Below are 12,028 nucleotides of genomic sequence, written 5' to 3'. Positions count from 1 at the left end.
CGGTAGTTCCATATGCAGACTGTGTTTTGGGTGCTCACATAAGAATATTCAGCTATGGTCAAATTGACAAGAATATGTTTTAATACTGAATTAGATTCAGAACTCATTTTGATGATGTGGTGGATTTCTACTTTCATTATTACTCTTATGAAACCCACAGAGCATTACAAATCCAGCTTCATGGATAAAGCAATCTTGACTTATCTTTGATATTCTTGTAAGATCATTTGGAGACCAGAGGAGAAAAAAACACCATGGAGCAAAATTTTTGGGCATCAAAAAATGCAAACACTACAGTCACTCACAACTTAAAATACAGACTCCATTATTAAAATGGGTAGATAGCTAATGAAATTTCCTTCTTTAAAAGGAGCATAATTTACAACAACAGCCAGTTTCAAGGGATCAGACATAACACAATGAAAGATGTCTAAGGAAACACATTTTTTTTTATCTTTTAGACAAGTTAAAGACATGTAAATAGTTCCCTTGGAGCACAAGAAATGATCACATTATACTGCAATAATTCAACAGCTCACAAACTATTGCCAAGCTATTTGACAAGAGGCAAGGGGCAGAAATTGATGCACAGGAAGTTCCACCTGAACATGAGGAAGAACTTCTTTACTGAGCAGGTGACCATGAACTAGAACAGGTTGCCCAGAGAGGTTGTGGAGTCTCCCTCACTGGAAATTTCAAGAGCCATCTGGACACAATCCTGTGTCATGTGGTCTGGGATGAGCCCCCTTGAGAAGGGAGATCAGACCAAATGACCCACTGTGGTCCCTTCCAACCTTGCCAAAAGGAGTCAAGCACAATCTCAAAATTATTTATGGGGAAGCAAGCTGCAACGCATGTTCCAGGGTGTCTAAAATGGTTTTATAAGACTCATGGAGATGCTGACATCCCAGATGAAGATCCAGAAAACCAAAATATTCAGAGAAAGATACCGATAAGCCCCCTAAATAATTCTTCACACTCAGTATATCTTCTCCCTCTCTAAACTGGAAATCTTTTTAATCAGGAACCTTCTAAACAATATCTGCTGAAATTCCAATGCAATCCATTGTAAGAATTATATCTTTCTTAAAGCATTCCTTTCAAAATTGTTTTTACACTCTCTTCAATACTTGTGGAACATAAAAAAAAGGAGTAAGAAAAAATTCAGGTAAATAAAGCAGGTTAATTCTTTAGAGCAATTTGACACCAGAATTAAGATATGATAACTTATCACAGTGAGCATTTGTAAACACTGTAGCCAGCAGCGATTAAGCAAAAGAAACAAATAAATAACAAATTAAAAGTCAGACTCTGCTTTTGTAGCAAGTGTATTTGATTTTTTTTCTGTGAAAGAAATCTCACCAATGGTGTAATATCTCTTCAGATCACTCCTCCGCGGGTTGCGCCTCGGGGTGTTGGTGGTGTTGTCCTGCTCCTCCTCGGGAGCTGGTGTTGGAGTGGCAGGTAAAGGTTTGCTGGGCTCAGGTGTCTGAGCCTCAGCCGCCACTGGGGTGCATCCTGGCCCACTAATATCCACCGACTGGGACTTCTTCTTTAATCTAAAGGCAATTTAAGACAGCAAAGTATTATTAATCAGCATTCTATACCCAGGTTATGTGTAGAATAACAGTGAAATTCTAGTGTTCATTGTACAATAATTTGTGCATGTCACAGCTGAACACAGAACAGCAGTGATAAATTAGGCCTTGCATTAATTTCCCCTTTCAGGTTCTGCTAAATCAGTTACAGTACCCATCTCCCAGGTAGCTGCAAATAGTAAACCGCTCTCCAGTCAGCCTGCAGAGCTGCTTGAAGGATCAGTCCCTAATCTATTTCCACACTGAACTCCCCACCATTACCCTATCATTAAATTGCTTGGCTTAAGTTTCCACAGATGAGGGGAGTATAAAGAAATTAAATAATTTGCACAAAGTCGATGAAAACCTTGAGAGGAAAGAATTGATGTATGACTTTCTGAATTTAGACGTAGCTCTACAACTGCATTTCCCATTCTGCAATATTTTCATCACATTGTTTCTCAAGAATCCCACTAACCCCAGGTATCATTTTTTGCACTGCAATAGCAGTGGACAAAGCAAAAGAAATTCTCTGTTCTCCAAAAGAAATTAGTGTTCAACTCATTCCTGGCATCCAGGCACTGTATGAATTATTAGCCACTATTCTCTGAGCCAAATCATCCAACTAGCTTTTTACCCCTCTAGTTGCACACACATCCAGACACAACATCACAACTTGTGCACAAGTATATTCTGAGACATTGTCAAAATCCTTTTTAAAGTGGAGGCAAATGACATTATCACTCTCCACTCCTCCTCAGATCTAGACATTTTCTCAAAGTTCTGAGGGAAAGACTGAACTAACTCTCAAATCCTACTTTGGAGTGGGGTGAGTACATCCCCATCACTGATTCATCATAGTTCTGATATCTCCACTATCTCTAGCAACATAAAATAGAGGTTACTATGCTGCTAAAGTTAATGAATGGAGACAAATGATCTATTACAATAAAGTTCACAACATACACATTGGATTTTATCAATACTTTTCTTAAATTATGTCTCTATAGCTGACTACATGATTTGATCCTGGAAATAAAAGAGGTTTATGATATAGCAATGAGAAATTGATTTGAGAGGAAGGGATCATAACAACTCTGAAATTTTGAAGCAAGTGAAGTAAAATGATAAAGTTCTCTAATGCTAGAGGATAATTTTATTAGGCTAACAATTTAATACTAAGCAGCCTCTTAACTTTGCATTTCCTTATGTTTCAAACATTTTCTCCAGGTATTGGTTGCAATTAAACAGCATGGACTACTTCACTGAGAATGGAATCTGCTAGTTTAACTGATTAAATATTGTCATAATAATAACAACTGCTCTGAATAGATTGGAAAATACACAATAGATTGGAAAAAAGTCATGATCAAACTCTGGAAGATATGTTAATTTATTAATGTGTATGTAGAATATTATGAATGACACTATGAGGGTAAAATAACTATACTCATATAGGGTATTGCTTAGTTCAGGGAAAGGACTAGTAGTTAGAAAACTGGCAGGTAGAAATTAAGATCTCTGTGCCATTCAACAAGACTACTTTCATTAGAACCCTTCTCTGGACTAGTCCAGGGTGTCTTGCATTTGAAGGAGTGGTTCTCAGCTCCAATGAGTTTCCACAAACAGTTAGCATTGACAAGGACATTTATCGTCCTACGTATAAGAAAGGCTGTACTGCATCATCTAGACAAATATCTCCAACAAGTCCATCAGTGGATATCTTTCCAGATTACAGCAGATTCTGAGTTAGATGCTGTACCTTTGGAGTTGTATTTCTTGGCTTGTCTTTAATTACTCCAGAACTCATTTAAAGTTCTGAGCATCAAGGCAGCATCCAGCCTTGATGGTTTCTGGTTTAACTCTGCACTGCGTTCATATAGCAACACCAGTAGCTTATTTTAATGACTTATAAGAGTGACATTATGAGAAACAATAAACAACTACTGTTCCACATAAAGCAGCTGCTTACATTTGCTCTTGCTGTTTAAAGAGCCCTACAGATATGGGAAGAACTTATGACAGAGATAAAATCACCTTTACTTGAAGGGTCATGGTCAATGGACCCACATCTGGAGTCAGTGGAGACACAGCTTGGGATAAACTAACAGCACTATGAGCACATACATATAAAATCAAGAATGGGCAGGGCATCCTGCCTGAGTAAACACTGTGTGAGAAAAAAAGAAAGCTCTTTTGCTTGAAATTATGTTCCTGAAACTGAGACCTTGTTTTGAACACTTCTAGCTTTAAGCCTACAGCTGGTAAAACGTATTTACCTAAAATGAAGTCTGGAATATTTCACTGAATCATTAACACAGAAATGGTGCTCCATCATAATGTTATTCTGCTACATGTTGAATATGCCATTTCTGATGTGATATAAAAAGTCTATTCCTAACCACTAGAAACCTTTGAAGATTTCAAGGATGACTTTTTGAGAAGAAAATCACTAGTTTTTAAGAAGCAATGCTCTACCTTAGACCACAGCTTTCACTGTGATTTCAGGGTATTGCTTCCATGTTGTGCAAAATAGCTGTGCGCAGAGAGGCTACAAAGTGTTTAGCACCTCTCCATAATCCTGAGGCCTGCAGATCAATAAGTGTACATATGTTCTGAACTATGCAAGTTTATGTTCTGCCCCAAAGGAAGACAGCAGGTGAGTGGAAATAAATTTTAAAAATTGAAAAATACTGTTGTGATTTATATTTTCAGCTGTGTTATGAACACATTCTTCACTACCAAGGCTGTCTGAAGGACAGTCCAATTAATAAAGCTGTCTGGAAGTAGCTAATAAAATAGCATGCTGCACTGTGGGGAACACCAGATTGTTATTACAAATACACTGTCTATTCTTCTAGCATCACATAGGAATAAAGGGATAATACCTGTCATCTGCACAGTAAAATTTTTACATGGCCTTTTTCAAGTGACTTATGATTAATAAAAGACTTGGTTGAAATGCCTGTAGCAAATTAATGTCAAAATAGTTATTGATTCTTGCAACTGAGAATAATTTAAAAGTAAGACTTCCAAAGAAAAAAGTACCAAAATTGACAAATCAAGAGCATGACAGCCCAGCAAGTGCACTTAATAGTGTAAAACTGTTCTTGAGAGACAATGGTGACAGTGCTTTTGCTGGCAGGAAAGACAGAAAGACACAGGGTCTGAGTTACTCTAGACTGCAATAACAGGGTCAGCTGAGTAGGACGCAGGGTCAAGCAAGGACACAACTTTATGGCAATGACTTGACAAAAACAAGCAGTTTACTCTAATGCACTTCCTTCAGCACACCTGAATTGTATATCAGCCATGTATTGTATATGTATTGTATATGTATTGTATATGTATTGCAGCCATGGCTAGCAAACAGTTTGAATAAACACTGCAGTCTTTGAACTGTATCTTCAGTAGACCACCATGTCTTGAAAGTAAGTCTGAGCTCTGCATGCATTTTGAAGCCAAGAGTGAATTCTACTTATGCCTGACCCTTCTCCGACACTCTTCTTTATTACTACTTTTGTGTTGCACTTGGTTTTGGGTTTTCTGCTGGGTTTTTATATATATATATATTACAGCTGCACAGTTGGGCTGAAATGATTTATTCTTTGTCAGAAAGGAATCTGAACATGAAATGCCTTGGGATCATATTCTTCATTCTTGCTTTGTTTCAGGCTGTCTGCTTGTAGAAAAATAAATAAAAGATATAAGAAATACTGTGGCAAATCTTTTTTATCTTTTATTCTATGTATTTTGTAGCAGCCTTCACCTAACTTTTCAACAATAGGTAACACAGGTCTTTCAATATTGCCTGGTGTGACACAAAACGCTGCTGTTGCAGCCTCCCAGCTGACAGCCAGATAATGATGGCTGCAATGACAGCACTGCACTGGTTGGGCTAGGAAATGCTTGTCTGACAGCAAGGACAAAGTCCTGACTTGACTGAGGTCTGAAGTAGAAAGGGCCAAAAATTTCCTTTCCTGCAGCTATTGTTAGCCATAGGAACTCTAGGGGAGAGAAAACTATGCAGCAAAACTAAGAAAATCTGCATCTTTTGGAACCCTGAGCTGGTTACTGCTACTGTCTTCTGGCTACTGGGAGCTTCTGTGAATTATGGTTGTGCTGTCCTTGAGATGTTAGAAGAGAGGCACATTCCTGGCAGAAGTGGCTCGTTCAGAGGAGGAGCTAACATGGAATAACTCTGAAGGACCAGTTGTTGACAAGTACTCAAGACTACACATCCTAGGGCCAAAGCTGGAGTTACTCAGCTGCCGGTAACCAGATCTGGAGTTGCTGTGTTTGCTTGGAACACAGCTGAGCAGCACCTTGGTTTGACACAAGCCTGCTCAAACACAGGTTTGATGCACCTGTTTGTGTAGTTCAATTGGACTATTGCTCATAAGCCATTAAGCTCCCATTTTCTCCATTTCTATCTCACTGTATTTTCCTAGAACATACAATGCTCATCCCAGTAACTCCAGCTGTTGAAAACCTTCTGTGCAGCCTCGGTACCTCTAATCTAGTGAACAGAGGCACAAACCCCAAATCTGCCTCTCAGCACCCTCTGGTGCAAACCACTGAGGATTTGCTCATTCAGCTAATCCAGGAGGAATGTGCATCTCCAAGCTGTGTGATGTGACATCTCTGTAGGTAGATACATTGACTAGCTGTTGAACTTGCACTTTATTTCTCTGTCCTTCCTCTGCATACAATTTACAATTGCAAGGTTTTCTACTGCATCTTAGAAACCACCCAAGAGATGCTTTCACCTCCTCCTGCCCAGCTGGCACTCTGAGCTCCCCAGCAGCACTCCCTAGGAATGGGTCACTTTGAACAGTTTCCTACCAGTTCCCTCAAAAAGAAAATGTCATCAGGTGTTTAGTAGGCCACACATATAAGAAGTCCTGAGGCTAGTGAACTACCTGGAAAATCTGCTGTAGAAATTATGAGCATTAGGATTTCATTCCTGGCATTCACTATCACAAACCTATTCCATTCTTAATGAAATCCATGCATTTTTTTAATATTACAATGTCAAACTGCATTTTTGTAAAGCACGATGACAAAAAAAATAAGGCATAATTTTTGAAAGAGATCTTGAAAGCACCTAAAACCATCATGGCTGGCAGTCCAGTCTGAAACAAAAGAAAAAAAAAGAAAAAAAAATTAAATAATTTATAGTGGAAACAAACAACCATAAGAAGCATCTCAGGAGCTGGGAATCTGTACAGTTAAGTCTTTGCAAATTTCTAAGTAAAAATCCCTTACTGCAACAAAAATTTGGAGGAAAGCCTAGCTCACTTTTATCTACTGAACACCAAAAACCCTCTCTGTGCCCCTTGTGACTATTGAAGAGGTTTTACTACACAGTTAATATGAGAAGCAAAACCTTTCATTTGAAGAGTGACGTTTACTCTTCAGAGATGCATTTAGTATTTTTGAATGCTCAGAAGAGCTGGTTATGAATTTGATTTCTTTGTAGCAAGAAATGTGATTCAAACTGATGTTGACAGTCAGGTTTTATCGGATTTTGAAAAAAAACAAACAGGTAAACTTCTGTTTTAAAACCAACACTGCAAAGGTCCAACAGCTTAAACAGAGGAGAAGGCCTAATGCCCTGACATCTGCAGAGAGAGTCCCCAAGGCAGTTATTTTACTTTCCTGTGGACACACTCATTTTCTCCCACAGCCAGGATAGAAATCTGCATTTTCTCATGGTTGGGGCATTTTTTGGCTGCTTTGGCAATTCAGAGGGATCAAGTAAAACGCTTGTGGTCTGCAGTCAGGCTCCACTTACCACCTGACACTTCTGTGTGCCTGCAGCGTGAGGCAATGGCATTGAGGGCTGCTAGAAAATCTTTAATTTGATGCTCTTGAATATGACCTGGTTATACCTTTCGGTCATCCTCTCCCAAAAGGAAGATACTAGAATTAGACTGGCACAGATGAAAACACCTGTGATGATGATGAGTTGGCTCCTCATGGCGCAAGATGAAACAGACTGTGGGAAGGAATTACCAGCAGGGAATCAGCCCAGGGATTTCTGCAGCCACAGAAATCAGAAAAGGGGAGGTAAATGGTTTTACACCAACGGAAATTGCAGAATTCGAAATTTTCTTCAAAAGAGGACAGCAACATGTTTAGAGCAAGCACAGCTAAGTACTTATTTGAATGGTATATATAATTGCACGACAGAAATAATTGTACAGACTAGGAATATCACTTGGTACAGAAAAGAAAGACACAAGTCAGGCAGAAAGCATCCATTAGAGGCTATGAAGCATGCAGGTACTTCAGCAAACAAATTCTTTGAGCCAGGGACTGCTGGAAGGTGGAGGTGGAGTAAAGAGCTACTGAGTGCATGCTACTGGATTATCTCTGATTATTCACTACCAAGTACTGCAGGCAGCTGAGTGCAACAAACTTGCAATTCAAATCTGAATTGGCCATTATGAATTGCGGAGGAAAAGAAACCAAACACCACAAAGCAAACCAGAATATAGGACGGCGCTAAATCAATGTCTCACAGTAAACAAACAAAAACCTGCAGAAAAGCCCTTCACTCTGTTCCTTAATGTGTTGATCATGCAGCAGAGTTTTCAGAAAATGCAAGCAGCATATGAGATCATTTGACGGCACAGAGCAAACACAATGTGATCTTCACATGGGTGGTGATACCAAAGGCTTAGGAATGAATCCACACCTACACAGCCCACAAAGCAATTCAAAGTGGCAGGTATGTATTAATAATGTAACATTGAGCCCAGCTTCAGGAAAGAAAACATTGCAGGCATGAGAGCTATGTGAAAAAGAGACATTTCAACTTTGTATTTTGCTTTATACTCTCAGCATTATATTTGAGCAAGTAGAGGAAGCATACAAAACACCTTTTTTTTCCTTTATACACATTACCAAAAATTACCATGCAAAGACACAGAAATTGTTAATTGTCAGAGCACCAGAAAACAAACAAAAGCCCCCATCTCTCCACCTCCTAGTCATCCTTATGGAAGTGGCCACAGCACATGCAGGAAAATCGCTACCATTTCTCACTCTATAACAAAGGATAGTGTCAAACCCGAAGTTCTGACCAGGCTTCAGGGAGAAGATGAATAGTATCTAAATAATTGAAAAATAGCTTTTTTTGCTGTATGGAACAGGCAACCCACACCCTTTTAACAAGATTTATAGACAAAGCTGGAGCTTCATGGGTTTCAAGGGCATATCACAGAATAAAGACTTACAAAAATGAACACAAACCTTGTGATTATTCCTGGGAGCATGACAGCACTGCTACAGGTAAACCCTTGGAGGATCATTTACAGAAGACATATAGATTGGTGGCTGCCAGGTTAGATCCATGAACTCCAAGCGGGAGAATCCAGAATCCACTTGTGGTTCAAGTGTGACAAGGCATTCTCACTGCCTGGGAGAGAAGCGTTAGTGAGTCCACGGGCAAAGGAGTCAAAGCGTCCTCCACACCACACATGGGCCTGGAGATACACATCCAGGAGGATGAGGTATGGCAGGACTAGGGAGGAAGGTGATGGTGATGATGATGGAGAGGAAAATGGCAGCAATCACACTGAAAACATAATGCAGCTCAAATAGTCATAGCACATACAATTCATCCTTCTTTTCCTGCCTAAGCCCGTGTGAGGATTAACAGCTCAAGATCGTATGTTACTCCATGGCTGTATAATATTTTACAGCTGCTTTACATGGTGGAAATAATAAGCTCTGCTACTAGGTTCGTGTTTTGTCAGGGACGAGAATTTCTTGATCTGTTCTTTCAGAATTTTGAGAGGGTGGGCTGCAATGCTGTGCTATTTGCTGACAGATATCTTGATTCTGGACATGTTTTAGAAGAGATGTGTAAAGTAAATTACTATTTTGAACCTCACTATTTTGTTAATAGCTGCTATACTGTTATTTAAATAACTCCCACTAGTTCCATTTTCACAAAAGCTCTTCCAGTGCATTATGCAAATCTAGTTCAGTACAATTTTCATGGGTCTTGAAATTTCCAGCTCTGTCATATTCAGCAGAGAAAAATTTTGCATAACGGTTTAAAAGTGATAATGATTTCTATTTCATTCTTATTTGTCTCATTAATGATTCAGGATTATATCTACTGCAGCTTTATTTATAAGGATGGATTCAAACTGTCCAGACTATTTTAAGGTTGTATCTCTAAGAAAAGTCTTTACTTCACCTGATTAGAAGTTTCTGAAATTGCTTTATTATAGGCTATGCAACCAGCACCCAGATCCTATTCCCCTGAAAATTACCATGAGATTTTCATACATCCTGTGCGATGGAGGATCACATTCTACACTGCCATCTTCTCTCCCATACACTCAATTGAGTTTTCAAGGGCCAGTGTATCCAGTGGTCTGGGAGCTACATGGTATACTCTTAGACATACAGAATACCTTGCTTACAGTGAAGCCATACAGACTCATAATATTTTTCCATGCAATTAACTTTGTCATAGTATCAATTATTTTCTGTGCTAGCTGCAAGTAATTTATACATAAACAAAGCTGTTTTATCCATGGACTTTAATTTAGGCAATTGCATTTACATTTCTGATTCCAACCCTACGCTTGACTGTTTTCTGAGTTGTTTACAAGTCAGCTGCAATATCCCTGGGCACTTAATGTTCCCGAGATTGCTGTGCTATATGCAATCATAACATGCATACATTTATATAGTCAAGTTTGGAAGCAAAAGGGCCTTTTAATTTCTCAGAGAAATGGCAGAGCAGGTTGAAAGTTACATTGCTCTTACAATACCACAGATTTGTGTGCTCCAGTTCTACCATCTCAACAAATAAGCATCAGCACAGCAGGCACTCACAGCTCAGGTTCAAACAACATGCTGTGGATATGTTTATCATAAGATATGGAAATGCAAATCTGCACTTTCTTCTGCCTTGCCCAGTAAATTATACAGCTTGAAACAACTTTAAGACTTCTTTTGGAATATTAAACTAATTTATACATCATTATTATCTCTATTCCATGAGATATAAATGGGATAAGACATTCTGATCTCATCACTAAAAATTCAGTGAGGTATAAAGGCATTTTGTCAAAGAGGAATTGATAATAAACCATCAGTGATTAAGATCCAGCCAGCAACATCTGAGCCCAGGCAGATACAACAGCCCTGAGGCTACAGTCCCTCCAGTCAAGTGGAGACCCTTTGGTTTGTCCTTCCTCCTGCAGCTGAGCATCCTGCACTGTCTCCTGAGAGCCTCTGCCTTGTTACATGGGGCTGCTTGGCAGCTGGAACGTCAGCCCAGGGCCAGAGGTGCAGCAAGCCAGAGAGTCCTTAGTGAGAGCATTAAGACATGCTGCAGAGTGTAAAGACCATGCTCTGTCAGCTGCCAACAGATCACAGGGCTGAGGAGAGTAGTCAGTCCAGGGCAGCAGAAGCACGAATCTCACAAGAAATCACTCAAACTCTTCTCATGCTCCTTGTCAAATGGAACATCTACTTCCTTGAGCCACAATATTTACCCCTGTACTGAAGCTGAAGTGCCCTTTGGGCAAAGTCTCCATGAGGAGTCTAAAACATCTAGAATTTCTCCTTGCCAGTAGCATAAACTGGTTCTCAGAGTGTTCTGCAGGATATAATTATATCAGGTAGATCTCTGTGGAGACACCTAACTTGTCAAAGGCAAGTTAGAGACTAGGAAAAATGAGAAATCTTTCCTCATCATTGCCAAAGCAGAATTGAATTTTTGCCTTCCAACTTATGCATAATTCAAATGAATAATAAATATCATTCTAGCATTTTCGTGAAACATGCAGAAAACATATAGACAGTATAAAATGAGCCTTACATTGGTTCGCTTTTTTGAATATTTGATCTTTACACTACATTCTCCACTGAAAACATGTTAATTTAAGCTCTGTTTTCTTGAGGGAGTGGTACTGGCCACACAGGTTTTAAAAAATCTTGTCTTGTTCTTTTGGCACTTCTTATTCATAAATCAGGTTAGCCTATCCTAGATGGGAAATAAAGATCTTCAAAGATACAGGAATATTTTATACTTATGACGAAATTATTCCTCCAACCCTTCTTTAAGGAGACCCTCCTCCTCTAAGCATTGAGCTCTGATGAAGTACAGCCAGCTTTCTCTTTTCACCCAGGGTCTTTACCACGGCCAAGCAGCTACTGGCATTTCCACCAGAGCTGCCAGAATGGCCCAGAGGGCTGAATGCGGATGCCAGCCCCTGCTCTGCTCATTCAGACACTGCAGCTGCACAGCAGATAGAGATCCAGAGCCCTGGTAAGGGCCCACCAAACAGAAATAGAAAATGGGAAGTCTGTTAATGGTACCTATTGAGAAAATGCTATCTTGGGCATATATGTTTTCATTTCTTGTCATCCTAAGAAGTAAGCAATACCCCTTGATAAGCTGACTAATAACAGGCTGT

At 39.4% G+C, this 12,028-nt stretch overlaps 1 protein-coding gene across 3 annotated transcripts in view; it reads right to left on the bottom strand.

Moving 5' to 3' along the window:
• Window positions 1–12,028, bottom strand: part of OXR1 (oxidation resistance 1) — a 225,696-nt gene that overhangs the window by 129,162 nt on the left and 84,506 nt on the right. The window contains exons 1-2 of one of the 3 annotated variants that reach the window (XM_066334758.1): window positions 8,838–9,003; window positions 1,363–1,559 (exon numbers count right to left, since the gene is read on the bottom strand). In XM_066334758.1, the coding sequence (XP_066190855.1) occupies window positions 1,363–1,559; window positions 8,838–8,896 (256 nt within the window). In that variant the 5' untranslated portion in view covers window positions 8,897–9,003. Of the gene's footprint in view, window positions 1–1,362; window positions 1,560–8,837; window positions 9,004–12,028 lie in introns of those variants that run through there. The other 2 variants (XM_066334776.1, XM_066334766.1) reach the window with 2 other exon arrangements.

Source organism: Sylvia atricapilla, chromosome 1 (genome assembly GCF_009819655.1).
Source record: "Sylvia atricapilla isolate bSylAtr1 chromosome 1, bSylAtr1.pri, whole genome shotgun sequence".
NCBI classification, from domain to species: domain Eukaryota; kingdom Metazoa; phylum Chordata; class Aves; order Passeriformes; family Sylviidae; genus Sylvia; species Sylvia atricapilla.
Note: the sequence above shows the minus strand (reverse complement) of the source record. Positions and strands in the feature narration are given on the sequence as shown.